This window comes from Aythya marila (assembly GCF_965140915.1).
Source record: "Aythya marila genome assembly, chromosome: 2".
Taxonomy (NCBI): Eukaryota; Metazoa; Chordata; class Aves; order Anseriformes; family Anatidae; genus Aythya; species Aythya marila.
In genome coordinates, this window is record NC_139043.1 from 79,994,297 (window position 1) to 80,014,001 (window position 19,705).

The following is a 19,705-nucleotide window of genomic DNA, read 5'->3' on the forward strand; positions in this document are numbered from 1 at the left end:
TCACCAAATTTCTGATCTCTTTAACACTGCATTCTGTTTAGGGAAGCTTTCGGTAGACAAGGTAGCTTCTTGTCAAACAGCCTTTGCTCTGAATAATATGCAATGCTTTAGTGGGTTTAGGGACCTTTAATTACAATTGAAATAAGTTGTCAGTTTTTGTAGGCTTTTTTTTTTTTTCCATGATAAAATATTTTGATACTATAAAATCTCAATTACAACCCTTTAACAGGAAGAAAACTGATATGTGAGCAGATTGTGTGTTAGGCAACAATGTGATCCAATGTTAAATGTAGACTTAGCAAGTTTTGTAGTGGTATAGAGAAGAATAGGAAGAGAAACCTTTTGCTTTTATAAAGTAAGCTCAATATTTTAGTTTTGTATGTTCTCATCGGGAATCTTTTAGCTTTCATGTAGCAAGGGGCAGTACTTGCTTGGAAAAAGTGCCTTAAATCCTTGCAATTTGAAGGTTTTTTTTTGTTTGTTTTGTTTTTAAATAATAATAAAAAAAAAATTCTGCAGGAATAGCTGAAGAATTTTACCCTGGTAATTTTTCCATCAAATCTGAGGCTTGAGAGAAAGTACAGTTCATACCTAGCATGAAGATTTAAAGTGACAGCTCTGTTCTTGTTTTTCTAGTACACATTTACTAATGATGCTAATTCTTACTGTGGCTTGCAATTTATGACCTCTGTGAATTTACCTGAAGTTTGAAGAACTTCCATTTAGAGATTACTGGGTAGTTTTACAGGTCCAGCTGTACCTAACTTCATGGAGCTAGTCCAGGAAAGTGAAATGTTTAGTCTGGTCCGAGGAAGCAGGTCTTTTAGGTTCCTGACTACTTTCCTCTAGCTTTTGTGAAGATTTGCTCATTTTTCTGCACTCGCTGTGAAGTGCGGGTGCCTGGTATGGTATTGCAGCAGTCATTCTGCCAGTACATCATGCAGGGTAACATTAATTCTCTATTGCTTCTGAATGTTTTCACATTTCATGCCAAGGCTCTTGGCTGCAGCGCTACAGTGGGATCTCATGCTCTTTGTTATCCACCATAATCCCAAAGAACTTCTGAGGGTTGGTATTTTCCAGGACCTAGGTCTGCCCCTATTAAGTGTGAATTACTGTTTCTCCCTAGGTGGGTGAGGTTGCGTTTGGCTGTAATAAAATACACATTGCTAAATGAACTAATTTAGCTAAATTTATGAGGGAGAATTGCGCTTTGCCATCCTAAAGATTTTCGTCAGCAACGGGTTGTGCTTTTCCAAGGAAGTTAGGGAGCAGGTAGCCAGAAACAGGCCCTGGGAGATAACCTGGGAGATAGCTGTTTAATATACAACCATACTTTTTATACATACCAGGCACATTTTACTCCATTACAGAGATTCGATTGTGTGGGTTTTTGTCTGATTGTTTAATCAATGCTTTGTGGTATGAAGTCCATTGTTCTGCACAGACTAGATAAATAATCAGCTACTTCAGCAACCACACTTTTCCTATTCCACGTACAGAGTTTGATAGGGCTCCTGTGTTTCATTAAGGCTGAGCTGCTCTATTCCACTCACTCGTGTTCCCTATCAGTCCTGTGGCTGTGTAAGGAATGGGTATTCTCTATTCCTTCTGTTCTGCTGGGCATGAGAGGAGTGTTTATCTGCAGCTTCTGTTGTTGGATATGAATTTGTTTGGCAGTGAAATTCCTGCTTTCTTGGGGCACCTATTTTTGCCAATACCCTGTGAGCGCTGAAGTTTGTCTCTTAGCCTCAAGCAGCAGTAACGTTCCTGCAGATCCAAACTGGCAGGCATTGGTAGCCTCAATGCTAGTGTTTATTAGAGCAGAGCAGGGCTTGAGGCTAACTATGCCAAGTCTTGGCTCATTAAACTGGCAGGAAGATTCAGGAAGGCTGCTTTTAAAGATAAGGGCAAGAGTTGGCGCGGGGTACGCGAGGGCGAGAGAACTACGGTGGGCAGGCCGCGTGGTAGGTGTCGTCCATCTGCACTTGAAGGATTGAGACAAATTGTTGTGAAATATTGGGGTTAGAAAACGGGATCAGCTCCCTGCTTTTCTGGGGACCCAACCAGTTACTAGTTCATTGACTGCTGAAGAAATTTGTTTAAATATTAGTGTAGGAAAATGAATGATTTGTCTTGCCTCGTGATGAGGAAGCTACCTGAAGTTATCGTAGCCTTTGCTCCTTCATCCAGGGGAACTCCCTTCCAGAGTTTCCCTAGCACTGTTGTTCATGCAGAAATCTCGACTGGTTTAACTTGAGCATGATTGCTTTTTGTCTCTGTTAGTATATTTGGATGAATTGGTTCTGGGCTGGGTTGTTCAGGGCTCGTTCCTGTCAGAACAAAGACGAGAGAGGTGCTTGTCTTTGTGTTGCCCTCGTTAATGACGGTTTCTGTAGAGCAGAATATTATTAATAGATTAGTAGAATCTGAGCCACTTAGAGATGAACAATCGTTTAACAAATTTGGTGTAATTGTTAGTCTTGCTAATAATCTGCGTTATAGTGAATTCATTGTAATACGGGCAGAAGTACTTCGCTGTTTCTGAAGTTCTACTCAGTCTGAAGCAGGGTCTTTGAGAGATTTCATCTGTTCACATTGTGGCTTACATTGGGTACTGCCTCTGCTCTGGGGTTTGGACCGAACAGGGTGGGCTGGAAAGGGAGCAGGAACTGTATTCTTTGGGCAGCTACTGAAGCTATTCAAATCGCGACCTTAAGGATGGCAGGAAGAGAAATGGAAGTGCAGAGGTGTGAGTGAGCACGCAGTGCTTCCTCCTTTTGCGGTTTTGAGCTTTGAACTCAGCAGTAACCATGGTTTCTTACTCTTGAGGGTGAATGATTCCAGGTCCGGGACAGAAGGCTGGTACCACTGATGGGTACTTCTGTGACTATTGTGGATTATTTCATGTACTGCAAGGCAGTCACCTGCTCTGTGGTAGCAACTGGTCATATACTTCTACCCGTGAAAGATACCCATACTAAAGCTGATACTCCATTACCTGCTTGCACGGTTCTGAACCTGTGTTTCATTTGTCTCAGTGTGACCCATGCCTTAAGAATTTATTGATAAAGTCTCAGGATGGCTTGAGTGAGAGAGGCAACGATTTTCTGAGATTAAGTGGATGCTTTTGTTTCCATTTCAGGAAAGCCCCACAGCACTGGCAGCTCCGAACGGATTCAGCTCTCAGGAATGTACAATGTTCGAAAAGGGAAAATACATTTGCCAGTCAACAGATGGACAAGACGTCAAGCTATCCTTTGTGGAACATGCCTAATTGTCTCATCAGTAAAAGAAAGCCAGACTGGAAAGATGCATGTCCTCCCTTTAATTGGTGGAAAAGTAAGATTTGATTTTTACTTTTATTTTATATATTTGCATACTTAATCCCTGCCTGTTTACATGGAGAAGATCACATTTAATTATGATGATTTCTAACCTTCCCAAATCTTGTTTCTGTTAAAGAGATAATCAGAGTATATAAATGACTTTTGATTGCAGTCAGATTCATACTTAATGATTTACAATGTTTGGATTGAAATACTAAGGAAAAGTGAGGGGAAACACATTCAGTTTCCTTTTGTGTTCAGTGTTTTATATTCATAATTAGCATTTTATATGCATAATGGCACACAATCAAAGGATACACACATCTGTATTGTGTATGAAACGTACCATGCCTCTTCATCCAGTTTTTATCCATGCTTTGTTACTCTGTTCTCAAAAGTAAACAGTAAGGGGATGGTCTTACTTTGAATATCAGCTTGGTTTGATATTTTATTTGTTTGGTGGATTGTTCTTGTTTGTGGTGTGTTCTTGTTTTGGTTGGAAGGGGACTGTAAGAGTAGTAGTGATCTAATGTAAGCTAACAGCAAGAAACGTTTCTAATTGCAAAAAGCTGAAACTAGATATTTTTCTGACGAATTCTGAAACAGAAGAAATTGTGTCAGAACACAAGGCAACTTTTTTTTTCCACTTGGTGAAATTTTCACTTCAAAAACCGTGTGGATGTGGTCCACACTGGCTCTAGGTGGCCTTGCTTGTGCAGGGGTTTTGGACCAAATGGCCTCCAGCAGTCCCTTCCATCCTCAACTGCTCATTGGTCTGTGGAACTTTAATAAGACAGTAAGATTTACACCATTACTATTTCAGCCTAAATAGTGTTTCAGAACACTATTACTGGCTTGATTAGCCAAGGTAATGGGAAGTGAACCATTAGTCTGGGGATGAATTTACACCTGAAATACTGCTGTTTTACTCTGCATGCTGATAAGTTTGATTCTTAAGAATTATTAGGAGAGGAAAAAGCTTGGTAATATATGCAGACTGGAGTTGATGCATTAATATTCTGCACTAGTAGTGTGGAAAGTAGTAATTTCTAGGAGTTTTTTCCTATACGCTTTAACGATTCTTTGACTCTCTACTTTAGCACGTCCAGGATAGACACTTTCCTCTCTTTTAGTAGTAGTGTGTGAACTCTGATGGTGAATTGTATTCCTGGCTGCAGCACACTTGAGAGGGTCCCTGTTAACTTTCTCCTTATGAGGAACAAGATTTTACTTAATTAAAAAAAAAAAAAAACCTTTTTTAAAATTGCTTTACTTAAAATTTATAAGCTATTTTTCACAGAAACGCCTCACATTGGCATGAAGGCTGTTAAGCTGAAATTTGACAGCAAATTTTAAAAGAAAAGGAGAACCAAGCTGAGAAAAAAATGTACTAAGGGCTTCTGCTGACAAAGCTTGGGTGGAGGATGCTTGGCACAGAATTAAGTGTTTTTTTAAATCATCACTCAAAAAATATTCTTCCTCAACCCCATAAATACACTGCACTTCCTGGTTTGAAAGGCTTTCCAGAATGCAGTGCTGAGACATTGAGACCATAAGTTGTGTGGGACTGCGCGTGTATGGTATCAGAATGATGTATTCTGGGGTGTTTTTAGCAAGTTGAGAAATGCCAAAGAATTAATTGGGGTGTAAGAAAAGCATTTTGTTAAGCCTGTTTTTAATAACGAGTATAAATTGTGCTCCTTTAGGTTGTATTAAAGACAGCCCGAGATGTGTTTCCCTAGGAAACCTTTTATGGTGCTCAGTCTTTTAAAATGTAGTTGTTCCTGGTGTTTTCCTTTGATGGATTCTTTATATCTTGCATGCTGAAGATAGCTACCCAGAAGAAGGTTGTAAATACCTGGGGAAAAAAAATGAAGTTACAAGGAAACAACCCCCAGAGAAACCTTAAATACTGAAAATAGCAGCAACTTACTTTATTTCAATATCACCATCAACTTTCCGTTCAAACTTGAATTGTTGCCAGATTTATCTGACTGCAGCACCTCCAGTTTTTGCATACCTTTTGTTTGTATGACATGAGATTAAGTCATGTGGCTAGGAACTTTTGTCAGACGTGTTCTTATCTTTAGAAGTTTATTCTGGAAAATGGAGATGAGCAAGCTTTTAAGGGTTCTTGTTGTTCTTACGTCTTGCTTGTGTAGGTTTCATGGATGTCTGGCAGTCAAGACCTAGCTGAGTACTAGAGGGAGTTAGTACAATTCTACTTGAAGAGCTCCTCTTAGACACATTTTATCTTTTCCCTGAGGACGTCTGTAGAGAGGTTCTAGATTCTTTTTTTGCTAACAGTTTTTATGCCTTTATTGTAGGTGGAAGAAGTGAAAAAGCACCAGCACTGTTTAGCATTTAGCTCCTCTGGACCTCAAAGCCAGACCTACTACATTTGTTTTGATAACTTCACTGAATACTTGCGATGGCTTCGACAAGCATCAAAGGTAAGAAGAATATTAATTCCTGAATGGGATGTTGGCAGTGTTACCCCCAGTTCTGTCCTCTGTGCCACAACATAGTCCCTCTTCCGGGTTCACATTATTAGGAACTAATGCTGCTGCTGTTAGTAGTGCACAAAGAGGCTCAATTTGGGAGTTCTTGATAACAGACAATAGCGAGGTGATTTTTTTCATTTATACTGAAGCTTCTGTGTTCTGAGGTTGTGTAAGCAAAGTTCTGTGTTAAACCTTCTCCCTTTTGTCATCTTAATCCAGCTGGATGGATGGAGTGAGATCATTAGAACAGAACTGGTGACAAATATAACTGTCAAAATCAGAATTTAAAAGGCTGTGTTGTTAAAACCTAAAATCGTGTCAGATCTTTTTTAATTAGCTCCCTACACAGAACCCAAAGCCTATGTTGCTAGAATTAAGGGGTTGTTTCCTTACTTGGTAAATGTTGCTGAATCACTCTTTAGTTGTATAATTATTTGTTTTTATAAGCAAGCGTGTCAGCTATTATAAATTTCAGTTTAGGAAGGGATTAATTAGTAAGCTTCATACCATGTTTCGAGCACCTTTTTACTGGAATTTACGTCCTGCATTATTTCATCTGACTTTTCAGTTCTCTTATATGTTGTTGAAAGGCTGTTTTTGCAGTTATCTGGTTTATCTCTTAATCCCTGCCACTTCTGGATAAATCCTCCCTTAAGTAATTCGTGTATCTTGACCGACTGATTTTTGATTTTTACCACACAAGTTCTTCTGTTGTGTTGTCAGCACTCTGGTGCCTAAACTGTCCATTAGTTTCTACTTGACAGGGCTGTTCATGTTCTTTGCTACGTTAAAGCGACTTGTTTTTATATAGTACTACTCAAAGATATTTATGGCACACTAGAGCTGTTCTGTCTCTTTTAGATCGCAATAATGCATTATCCAGCCTACTGCCACCGGTACAGCTGGGTTGCATGTTTTTTATTTTATTTTTTAAGAGGTTTGGTTATTATGTCAGACTTCCTTTGAGCGATAACTACTGCACCTCCCAACACATGCATCATTTAAAATGTCCTTTGTGTTTTCTCTACTAAGTTTTAAATTCTTCTTAAAGACTCAGTTTTGGCATCCCTACTCGGGTCTGTTAAGGCTCAAGGTAAAAATCCCCAGTGTGTGTTTTATGAGCCACTGAGGTATGGTCTGCCAGATTCTTGAGTTCTTGCAGCTTTGTGGCTCTGCCTGGGAGAGTAGTGTCCTTTCATCTCCAGAGGCTTTGACATTAGATAAATGAAAGGCAAATCTAATGAGTGAGAAAAACAGTGTAAAACAATGAACTTCAGAAGTAGAGATAAATGGCCAGAAAGTCCCTCTGAATTACTGGCAGCATAAGCTTATTCTGTGCCATGCTGTGCTTCTCTCTTTCTCTCTGGTTCACCCAAATGACTAACAGCATTGGGAAGGTAGCCAGCATGAGAACATATCCCCATGCACTCATGAGATCCTCCTGTTTTTCTTATGTAAGAGTAGAAAGGAAATACATAGTTTAAAGTGTCTTTTTAGACCCTCAGAACTGAGGAAACTTGCACTACTTGTTGGTAAGACATGCTGCAAGGAAAAAATGAGGCTTAATTGTCCCCAGCTCACCCCTCCTCCAACCCCAAAAAGTGAGATTGGTGGATTTTGAGACTGTATGTTGCCACTTCAAGTTGCTTTTTTAAATGTTTGGGTTTTCTATCCTTAGACTGAAAGACAGACATGAGCATGATTGTATGCAAGGCAGTTGTGTGGGAAGCACTGTGCTGTAACAGTTTCTAAAGAATAGAAACAGAGAAACTACTAATGCTGCAAAGTAACTCACACTTCTTGCAGCTGATGCTATCTGTCCATGTCTGAATTTTTGGTTTTAAGGTAAATCATTCCTGACTTTCATGTACAAATGAGGAAGGCTCATTTTCAGTTCTGTAATTGAGGCAAGCTAGAGTTCTCATGCGGGGGTGGGGGGGGGAAGACATTTATATAAGCTAGTCTGCTTTGAGTGTGGTGAATGGGAAGCTACTTGAGTTCAGCAAAATTGAAATGTTCTTTCTAAGCAAGAAAACACTGTGTAAAGTGTTGTATGTCTAAAGGGCAGTAAACTTGGGAATGGAAATGGGTGCTTCCCCAACTTCCAGTTTCTAGTTGGCTTGGTTACATGATATGGGTTCTTGGTTAGTTGTGGTTCTGTATGCAACACTTGCACTTCTATGAATCATATCTACGAGCATATTTTAAACATAGTTGATATTTAGTGGCATTTGTCTTGAAACTGGCACTGATGTTAACTTAGTTACGCTCATTGATAGCTTTTTCTGCAGTCTTTCATGCTCCTGATTGACACATGCTGCTGAAAGCTGAGGTTTCTGATATAAGTGTAATTAAAGCTTTGATATGAATTTTAATACAGAAGGCAATAATGGGTAAAATGTTTCATTAAAACTTCTCGATTCAATTTTTAACTATGAAAAAAAGTGTATTTTATATACCTCAAAAGAGTCAGATGATGTTATTTCGACTTTTAAATAACAAGCTTAATCTTAAAAGGAGATTTTGCAAAGAATGCTTGCTCTGCAGTCTTTCTCCCCACAGAATATTGGCAGTGTTGATTTTTTAGGAGTGTTCCAGAATGAGACAATTCTTAACACATCACTTCTACAATAAATAAATGTATGCTAGAAAAGATCTGAATTTGTGTTTGCAGAGACTTGGGCTTAGTTTAATTAGAAATGAACATCACTCGTGTATAGTCTGATTCATTCTAACAGTCAAATAAGTCTTAGCAAAGATATATCTGATGGATTGCCCCAGTAGATTTTTGGATGGGGCTTGTGAATAGGTTTTTTGCTAGGTTCTTATATGAGTACTTGTCTTGAGGTGAACAGAACTCTTGTTTTCAGGACTGACTAAAACTATTGCACAAATAATGACCTAAATATCGAACTTGGTGGCATACTTACTCCAAATAGGTCACTTTTAGATATGCTGATTTATCCTCAAACGGAATATTTTTAAAAGCTGGAGATGTGGCTTGTTCGTTAATATTGATAGTTTTCTGTACCACAGTGCATTTTCTTTCCTTTTAATTTCCAAATACTGGAGTGCTAATTAAGGAAGCTCAAAAGGAAAACAACAACAACAAATTTGGTCCTTTGTGATCTAATATGTTCATTCTGTTGCCAAATGTTGAAAAATGAGCTTATGCAACCGCAGGGGGGAGTGGAGGGGAAGAAAGGGACGTCTTCATGGCTTTAAAGAACTTCTTTTTCTGCATAAAGTTGGCATGATGGTGCTGGAACTCGCACAATTACTTGCAGAGTGATTCTGATCTGCCACTGTTTACTACTTGAATGTAAACTGCAGAAGGACAAAAGAAGAATGTGCATTAACAGTGAAGAATACATGATGAGGGCTTTCCTCATTTGCTACTTCCAAAATTGTTGAAGGTGGGTGATGGAACAAAAGAAAGAATCTACACCCTTATTGTAGTAGAAGAAAGCTTTTTCCTGGGTGAAGTGTAATTGAGTGGTGGAACTTGCTGTCACAAGGCTTGTATTTGTGGTGTGGTGACGTGCTCCTGCTGTTGGACACGAAGTTTAAAGTTTTTCAATATGTGAAATTGCTGTGTAAGAGTTGACTACTACATGACTAATGACATGGGTTGTATAGCTAGTGGAAAAAGGATTATCAGTCCTCCACGTTCCAAGGCATACAATTAAAAGGGGACATCAACATCTGTCTCAGAAATGTGGTACTGCATAGCTTAAGTGGAGACGTAGTACAGGATTTTCTTTTCCTGGAAACAGTGAGCACCCCTGTGCACATCGAGATGGGTTAGCTGACTGTGCAGAACTAACCCCACCTCAGCTCTGGGAGACCAGGAAGCGCGTTGACAGCTTCTTGCAACAATTATTTCCTGCTGTAGTGCTCTGCTCGGTGGGGCAAGTAGAGGAGGAGAGGTGATGAGAGACGAGGACTAAATAATGCACAACTGCTTCACGTAAGCTGCCTATGCAAGGCCAGATGAAATACAGGTAGATCAAGATGTACAGGCACACGCCACTTTACTGGTCCTTTACTGAGCTCTTCTCAGGCAGAATTGTAAAACAGCTGCTGTAGTGACCATGTATTTAGTGGAGAATAAGCTGCTGTGTGTGGCTTAGATGCCAGGGCAGATTTGTACCTACACACACACAAAAAAAAAAAAAAAAGGCTGTTAAAAAAATTATGAATGTCCAAAGCGATCCTTGATTAATAAAGATTCAATTTATGAGTTTTCTCCTCTGTGCCTTTGTGTTTTCCCTTCTCTGTTTCAGTCACCTTTGTCTTCGAGTCTGCAGTGGAAATGTCTGTGCTGTCCCAGATGATCAAAGCCTGCTGTTAAAAAGGATAGAGTAAATGATGATGTCAGTGTACGCGATGTTTAAAAAGTTCTAAGAATAGCAAATTCAAGGGAGAAGGGCACGCTGCCATATTGGTCTCTTTTTTTTTTTCATGTCAGTGCAGAACACACTGTTCATAAATTCATTTGTGCTGTGAAACGGGCAGAAAGCAAACAAATTACAATTTATCCTATACAAATAAGTAGTGAAGGAGCCCCTGTAGCAGTTGTATCCATCTTTCTTGAACTTGTTGTTGGAACTTATCTGGAATAGTAGTACAGAATGAACTTTTATCATTTTTATCTCTAAAGTTGTCCTGCTCTGACCAGCTGCCTTGCTCATTATTCTAGGTATTTTTTCAGTGCAACAGCTTCATGATAGGAGAGTACGTTCTTCGGTGCAAGTCTGAGCTATGCGAAGAAGGCAAAACTGATCTATTACTCCAGTAATACGATTTTATTTCCGCTGAGGAAAAATGGTTTGAGTTCTGACTACATACAATCTTGGTGCTGTAGACAATATTACATAAACGAGAAATTCTATAGACCATAAAGAATAACTCTGAGCCTGGCTGCAGTTCTGCAAATGTATTTCCAAAATAGGAGATCAAAATGATTGGCTTGTGCGAGTGTTTTACAGGCATGGTGCTGAGGAAATGCAGTGAGCAGCAATTGAGTGCTACTGAGAGATGTACCTTCATCCACCTTTGGAGTAGTGGAAGGTAATCAGTTGTGGGACTGCTTTTTCCTCCAGTGCAGGGGATTCTGCTCGTTAATTAGTGATATTTAATAACCAACATCTGCTTGTGCGCATAGCACCATCTTTATTTCAGATACTGCCAGATACTAACAGATGATTTGTTCGTGTAGGCATCGTCAACCAGCAGAAAGACTGAAGTGTAGATTCCAGCTTTAGGGTGGAAAACATACTTTGCAGAGCTTTTTAATACAACATATGGCCTTCAGCCCATACAGACTTGAAGCCAGTAGTCTCATGTTTAAATTAGCCCGAAGTTGTACCTTCTCTGGCTTGCCCACTCTGAATGACCTGTTCCATATGTTCCTGGATACTCTAATGAGCTGTACCATCCTTACAAAATCCATCATTGGAGGGATTTTTATTACCAAACCTCAATTTTCTCTGGAGGTATTAAGGACAGGCATTTCTAACGCTGTTCAGAAACAGCTCTGAATATACGCGTCTAAATATAGATGTGTGTATATATATGGGAAACTCTACAGAGAACTGTTGTATGCAACAAACACTATTTTTGTTACTCCTTTCTGACTTTTTTTTTAATAACTTTCTCTTGCTCCATGTGTTTGAGTATACCATCATGATCCGGGGTTACTATGTTCACGTGCATGCTGGGGATGGGTTGGAGCTGAGGGATGGGCTAGTCACTGAAAGGGTGACTGCTGTAGCTGGCTTCTGATGCTAGAAGTGCTTGGAGGCTTGAAAACGAGTCTTTCTACCCCTGTGACCTAAGACTGAGCGTAGCATAATGCCCTCATCAGTGACCCAGGCTGGAAATAGCCTTTCATCAAAATCCAAGGCTCTGCAGAAGGCTTGTTTTAAGAACAACTGTCTAGGTTTCTTCAAATTTGTTAGACTAAGTAGCATTAGTAACATGTTCGTAACTGTTCTTTCAATTTAGGGATTTTTTTATTCACATCAGAGTTTTTTCTCATTTTTTGCTGTGGGTAGTGGGTTTTGTTGTTTCATTTTGTTGTTCCCTACTTGTAGGAAATGTAATGACTCTGTTTGCAAGAAGGAAACCATTTTTTCCCCTGTAATACCATAAAATGACAATATTGAGATAATGCCTTCTCTAAAAATAGATCCCTAAAAATAAAACCACAGCTTCCTTTTAGCAGTGATTACAGCTACTCTATCATAAACAAACCTCTGGTTTCTGTGTGGAATTTGACTTCCTTTTTTTTGTGTACGTGTGAAATCTTCAATATTTGTGACCTTTGCTTTGCAGTGATATTCTGGGTGTTCTTGCTCTAGGTGGCTTCTGGTCAACTCAAGCCTGAAAGCAGATGAGGCAATGCAAACTTGAGGCCAGTTTGGTTTCTCTTTTGAGTATAACGCTTGAAAGTATTCCTCTTCCTCTTTCCCTGCAAAACCTATCCTTTTGTGCCTTCTGTTGTTAGAGGTCAGTTGTGTTTTGGAAGGTAACTTCTGTTCATTGTAGCATCTCCTCTAATAATTCAGGGGGGAAGCTTTGTACTCTGTCTCTGCTGGATAGTTGTCCGCATTAAAGTTATTCAGCTGACTCCAAAGCAGTGTAACTAGTGACCAAGGTTTTCTCTTCACTTCAGTTCTAGTCAAGCTGTAGCTTCACTTTTTCTTTTTCGTGCTGAAATTCAGAGTCTGTGGTCCTTGTTTTGGACTTGTTGCCTGCCGTTAAGGGTAGCTGTTGAAGTTTTGCAGCCACGAGTGAGAATGGAAAACTAGGTTTCACCCACACATATGGAAATATCATTCAAGTAATGTCCTTTGAAGCCTCTAAATCAGGTTCTGATATCGAAGCTGAATTTGTGCAGTTCCTGCATAAATGCAGGGAAGTTTAACCATGGCTTACAGCTGCTAGCAGCTCCACCAGGTGTTGCAGTTGCTACCGTTTAAGGTATGTTCATTTCAGGATGATCCCAAATTATTTTCAGTAGCCTCTTGTGGTAGGAGGTGGGAGTGAGCAGGGGAATGTAACTTAGTTCCCTGGAGCTTCATTAAGAGCAAAATGTCTGTGCTGAGCCGATCCCATGAGGCTGGGGGAGGCTGCAGGGACTGGCATCCTGCACAATGCTTCCTTACATACCAGGTGATAACTCAGTTGGTCTTGAAATTGAATGAGCACTGAGAGCCTTTCCAACCAAAGTCTAGCAGGGAGGGGGAAGAAAGGAGAGGCATTACCAGCAAAAACTAATTTTAAGGATGTTTGGTCTCTTTGGGTGGCTTACATAGCTCAGGGAGAAGGTGGAAGGTCTCCGCAGAGAAGAGGGAATGAGTGCTGCAGACGAGTTTTAGGCCCCGGGCCAGATAGAGCTATATTCTTTGTTTGTATTACAAAATACTAGGGTCAGAAGGCCTTGAAAACTTGCCATGAAACAATGGCACGAGAACAGTTTATCTTATTGTGGAATTAATCCATATGATAGCGTTTGCAGCTATGTAGGAGAACCTACGTCAGAAAATGGCGGCCTAGCATAATGGCACACTTAAACAAAACCCAACAGCAAACCACCAAAGGCAAACAAAAAAGCCCTGTCCTTGTGGGACAGGGGAGATGCAGGCAAGTGAAGACCTGTGGTAAGTGCTGACGGTCCCACTGGAGAGTCTGAAATCTGAAGCAAACAGTGGAAGAAAACCTTTGCTGGAGAGCTGCTCATCGCAAAACCTGCTTACTGTCTGTACAGCTGTTTGTACAGCTAAAACTTTAATCTAGCACAAGTTATGTGGAGAAAAGGAGGTATTTCTCAGTTTTTGAGAGAATGACCTGTTTGTTGTTTTTTTCAACATTTCTGATGAGTAACAGATTGCTTTGAGACAAGCTGTTTTAAGGATGTTAATAGTCCTTGCTCCATGCTCCACCAAATGGAGATTCACATGCCTGAATTATAAGAAGCTTAATGCTACAGCTAATTACTGTCCCTTAACTGCAAGTTGCATCTTAAGCCTTGTCCTTGCAGGGGTCTTATCGGCGTGAACATCTTGGGGTGACTTACCACCAAGGCAGTGGTGTCGATATTGCTGCCTGTGCAGCATTAGGGTCTCTCGAAGAAGAGCAGTTTTCCTCGTGAGGGAGCAAAAAACCACTCCTGCTCTGGAATAAATGACTTCAGACGCTTCCAAACATACTGAAATGACAGGTGGCTAATGTCATCTTTCTGACAAATTCTCACTTTAAGATTTTGATACTTAACCAGGGTCATTGACTTCCACATCTAAGATTTTTATTTTTTTTTCTGGGCCTGTATCCTGCAGGATAAAGGAATGCAGCTTCTGCTTCCACACACACTCAGGCTTGTTACTACTGCCTTCATTTGAGTTCCTGCGGCTGTGTGTAACATCCAAAAGTCAAAGCAAGCTGTTTCTGCATGCTGCCTGCATCTTTATTTAGAGGTAGGGAGAGGAGAGCAGGGATGAGCAGAGCAACGTTTGTGTCCCTGAGTCTCGTCAGCATGAGGAGTTCAGAGATTTCGGGCTGTAGATCTCGGGAAGCAGCTACTGCTCTTAGCCATGCCATCACCTATTGGCCCTGTGAATGACTGAGGGGTTCTCAGGCTTCTGCTGAGCTCTGTTTTCTCTTTCCAAGTCCCTTAGCTTGAGTCGATACGCATCTAGTTTGATGTCTGAAAGAAAACAGAAAGGAGAGGGCAAGAGAAGCTGTGATCTTCTCACCCTTTGGACTGCCTCGGTTTTCAAAGTAGTCTTTTAAAAATGGAAGTATAAGGCCTGGAAGCAACAGGAAACCTTTTTATTCTCCCCCCCTTCCTCGTTAAGGTTTTTGGCATCAGTTTGTTCACCAGTCTGCGTGCTCCCTTGGCTCTTGAGGGTGCAGCAGGGCACGGATCTGTTCCCTCGCTGTGCAGTCGGACCCGTGGGGCTGTGGCACTTGAGCAGGGAGTAGGATTAAGATTGGAAGCAAGGTCGGTTTTGAGGAGAACTTGTGTGCTCTAAGTGGCTAGTTTAGACACTTCAAGTGCACGTACCACTGTTTAGTTAAGCCTTGTGCATGTGTTGGTGGGATGTGACACTTATCAAGCTGTTTAAAAACAAATCCTGGAGGAGAAGAATTATACTGCTTCTGTATTAGCATGTCTATAGCAGGTGTAATTTAACATCATCAGCTCAGTTCAAACAGACTGAGAATTTGGCTGCCTTTACAGTGTGGGCTGTTTAGTTATTTTAATTGTCTTCTGCTGAAGTCCTAAATAGTAATTTCTTATCTGAATAGAGCTGTAGGGAATGGGCTGAGGGTAAACAGGAAAAAGACATAATTACATCGGTTTAAATTCGCACCACAGGTCACACCAGAAAGATGGGCTTGTGTAAACAAGGCTTGTGTTTGTCCATACAGCTGGGTTCAGCTGCAGCCATTGCTGACATCCATTGTCAGCGACAGATCATTTTTGTAATAAAGCCAAGGCTTTAAAACAAAGGCTGTAATAAGACGTGTTGCGTAGCTCAGTGACAGAGGTAGTATTATTCTGTTGGACAAAGCAAAGCAGTTTTTTAGCCCTGTGTAGCCAGAAGAAACGAGAAAATTGGTTAATACAAATATTTTTCTGTGTTTTTATTGCCAGCTGCTAAAGAGTCACAGCAAACCTATGCTACATTTTCATCGATTCTAAAATAGCTCACATTTTTAAAAAAAATACCTTGATGAAACCTTTTTCCTTTAAGATACTGTTGGCATGCATGAATTGTTGTTCGTACTTGGAAGCACCATTGTGACACAAATAAGGTGGTTAAAAATTAGGTTTTGTACCTGGGAGGCTCCCAGTTCTTATCCACTTGTGCAGACCTCAAATGGGCAGCAGCAGGACACGTGCAGGGGGCAGAGTTCTCCAGCATCACTACTTGCAGTGGTGTTTGCAGAATAAAGCTGCACCTCAGCGCTGCTGGAGAACACGTACAATCGTGACAGCAGGTTTTTGTGATAGCTGCAGTGTGTAGATACCTGTCATACAGGTACTATAGGTTTATAGCACTTACTTGAAACTATTTCAGTGTGCTGGACTCACGTGGAGACCCAAAAAAGGACTTTAAAGACTGTAGGGCAGGGCTGCACAACTGAGGTTGCGCTTGGCCATACCACGTTACTGCTACTCTAGTATTAAAATGGGAGAACTCTCAATGAAATGATTGACTGTAGAGTGGTTAAAAATCAGATTCAGGAAACAGAGAAGAGCCACATGTTTGCTCCTGTCAAGGATGTATTCAGGTTTGGATGTGTTTAGAAGACATTCCAGAGGGATTGGTCTGGACAGTGGCTTCACCCTGCTTGGGGGAGCCATGAACTGTGCTTCTTGTGTTGGTGTTAGTTATTTTTGTGCCTGTATGTGTACACACACATCAAGTGTATAAAGCAGTTACACTTTTATTCTTAATTTTTTCCCGAAGAAAACACCTAACACACCATAATGAGAGCTTGGCATTTGCTCCACAGCTATCCAGAAAGCACTTCTCTCACATCTTGCTACCACACCGACTCCAGTATTTTTGTTAGAGCACAGGCCTGTTGAACTCAGCCCAATTTTTGAATTGCTTTATTTATTTACAGTGGAATGTCTCGTTTTTCTTTCTTCTAGTAGAAAGCCTACGTGCTGCAGATAATGTCCCTTCCTGAGGATGCTCTTTATTCTTTGACTGCGAGGGGTATTCTAGCCAGAGATTTCTTACCTATTATCAGCGTTTCTCTGCAGTGATTCCCCACAGTGAGCTGAAGAAACCCAGTGCTTTATTATACACTCTACTATGTTTTAAGAGAATGCTTTGCAATAAACCATAGCAAACAAACACATGTGCTCTTAGTAAACGATAGCAAATGCGTGCACAGGCTGCATTTAAGTCGGTTGAAAAGCAAGATTGAAATATCCCTTCATTGTTTTTCTTTGCCGCTCTTCTTTGTTTTTCATCTCTTTCCTCTGTTCTCTAGGAATTTGTTACAGAGCAGTACTGAGCAATGAGAAGGGTAAAGACTTTATCCGTGCCTATGAGAATAACTGTATTTGTTCATACGACTGTTCCTTGTAATGATTCAGCAGTTAATTCCCAGCATACTGCCTAAGTAACAAAAAAGACTGCAATGAAATTACAGTCGATTTCAGAACTAACTCCTTTTAAAACATATTTAACTTTCACAGTTACCTGTGGTCGAGCCATCGTGGAGTATGTATCAGTTTTATGATTAATGAGATCCTTTGTATAACAAGCTGATCGCTTTTAAAAACAAAACCAACAAAAATAAAACTACACACACAAACAGGAGCTATAACTTGTAAAAACAATATTACTTGTACCAGCTTTTTTTCCCCCAGAGGTGGAAGGCTTTAACAAAAGAACTTGCATTCTTTTTTGGAGACCACAGCAGAATTTGGGTTTGTTGGCTCACTTGGAGTTACCAGTTTGGGTATGTTAAACATTTTCGAGCGACAGGCCTTGCTGAGCACTGCTGGGTTGCTTATTACTGTTCCCGCTGCATTCCAAACAAGCAGTTGAAGCAACAGGACGTGTAAACATTGCACCTGAAATTACACCTTCTCCTTTTTCATCTAATGGGTGTCAGTGCTTTTTCATCAGTTGTTTTCGGCGTGAGGAGAAGCGTGCCCTGCTGGGCAGGTTCTGGCGCCGTAAATAGACCGAACACCTAACTTTCCGAGATGACGGCTGAGAATAGCCCGTGAATAATTTCTGCCTAATACTATAGGAGGAAGAAAAATAGTAGCTAGGGTGACAAAAGGACTGAGCTAATTGAGTAAAAGAAATTGAAGCATTTTAATGGATGTGGGAGGGCTGGATTGTTAGCGGTCACATCAGAGAAAAACACGGCACCGTCTGTTCCTCTTGAAGCTTATGGCCGCGTGTTTGTAATAGAGCCCACTTATCCTGAGGTCTGTGTAGCTTGCATTAGAGAGGAAAAAAAAAAAAGAAGAAAAAAGTCCTTGGCCTTCCTTTCAGTGGCAAGCTACTTCACTTATGCCAGCAAAAAAAAATGATCTGTTTCTGTGTTCAGGGTCCTTCATGGAAAAGGCTATATCTCTGCCCAGAATATTAGATGATATCTCCTTCACTGGAGTTCAGAGGCTCTTACAAACTGCCACTGGGCTTTGTTGGAGGATTTCTTGTTTGTTTTTCTTTCTTGTCCCTTAGATGTGGTGTTTGTACTTCCAGAATCATAGCATGCGAGGCCAATCAAAGTGCCAGTGGCAAAAATGATTGCTTCTCTTGCAGCGAGCAGCCGACAGAACACGTCACTGCGTGAGCACTGGTTGTGCAGCCCCACAAGTCTACGATGGCAGTGAACTTGTTTGCTTTCTCTCCTTTGATCTAAGCCAGGTCTGCTTTAAAAGCGTGTCTTACTCTTCTAGCACTTGATCGCTCCTCCTTGCCCACCATCCTCACTGTACTGCATTTTGTACTTCCTGATGGAGGTAACTCCTTGACTCCCAAGACTTTGAAAGGGTTTGCTTAATAGAATTGGACAGAAAATACAAGTAACAATTCTCAATGGCAGTGTTGTTGTTTTTTTTTTTTTTAAATAAATAAAGTGGCAGGTTGTAGTTCACTCAGTCATATCTTGGAGATTTGGTAAGGTGCAGAGTTTCGGTTTGAATTTGCTACCTGTAGGTCTCTGTGGAATGATGCTAGCCCTTTGGTAGTGCTAGGTAGTATGATTTCTTTGGCATCTGCAGACTTCTGTCTCCTCCTTTCTGGAGGAGTGGTAAGCTCCCAAATCTCAGTTTTGTTACCACATTTTTATCAGTTACCCTTGGCCAGTTTTCTAATTCAGTGAGAAGAACAGAGCACCCAGTGCTTTGCTTCTGGTCAGATACTGTTTTCCCAGTAAGATGTAAATGTGACGAATTTTTTGTTTTTTTCCTGACGTGTAATGCTGAGATAGGTGGATGACTGCTATCCCCTTACCTCTGCTCACCTTTTGCCTCGATATACTGACCAACCATACCACGATATAGAGGACTTGTGCACTTACATTTTTGCTGCTGTTACTTGCTAACCAAAGGACTAAACTGAAGTTCATGTCAAATCTCTTACCTATTTTTCTGGTCACAGAGTATCGCATAACTTTCATAGATGAAAATGAATTCATTTTGCATATTAGTTTGACAAACCTTTGCGCTTTCCCCCTGCGGGCTATCTGTGCTCCTGGTTTTAGCACTGAGTTGGAACAAGATTGTGGGTTAACTTCTACAAGTGGTGTAAACAGGGTTGACTTAGCTGCATATGCTGACACCAACTTGTGCTGTGGTTAAAAACAGTTTATCTCATGCTAGTAGGGCTGAAGGAAATGCTCTTGATTTATTACAGTATTAACGTATCTGTACCTCTTGACTTCCAGGTTGCATCACAGCGCATAAGCTCAGTGGATCTTTCATGCTGCAGCCTGGAGCAACTGCCTGCCAACCTGTTTTATAGCCAAGACCTCACTCATCTCAATTTAAAGCAGAACTTCCTGAGGCTAAACCCTAGCCCATCTACAAGTAGAGCGCTTAATGAATTGCAAAGGTAAGGTCTGCTGGTTCTACTGGTCTTCCTCTGCCCTTGGAGCCAAGTAACCACTGGTCTGCAGGAACTTTCCTAAAGTGATACTGGTTTAAAAAAAAGAGTAACTTTTCTTGGGGAGGAATGGACAGACTGTGACGCTTCAGAAATCGGTTAGCTGTGTGCTGGCTAGAAACAGACCAGCTTTCATATGAAACTCCATGCTTTTCTTTTCTATGAAAACTATTTTTGATCTAAAATGGAGTTTTCAGAATGCGTTGCTTTACAC

The 19,705-nt window shown here is 40.7% G+C and overlaps 1 protein-coding gene across 1 annotated transcript in view; it reads left to right on the forward strand.

Annotated features, from left to right (window-relative positions):
- Window positions 1–19,705, forward strand: part of PHLPP1 (PH domain and leucine rich repeat protein phosphatase 1) — a 129,021-nt gene that overhangs the window by 66,651 nt on the left and 42,665 nt on the right. The window contains exons 2-4 of the mRNA XM_082752596.1: window positions 3,146–3,342; window positions 5,657–5,782; window positions 19,274–19,440. Of these exons, the coding sequence (XP_082608722.1) occupies window positions 3,146–3,342; window positions 5,657–5,782; window positions 19,274–19,440 (490 nt within the window). The remainder of the gene's footprint in view (window positions 1–3,145; window positions 3,343–5,656; window positions 5,783–19,273; window positions 19,441–19,705) is intronic.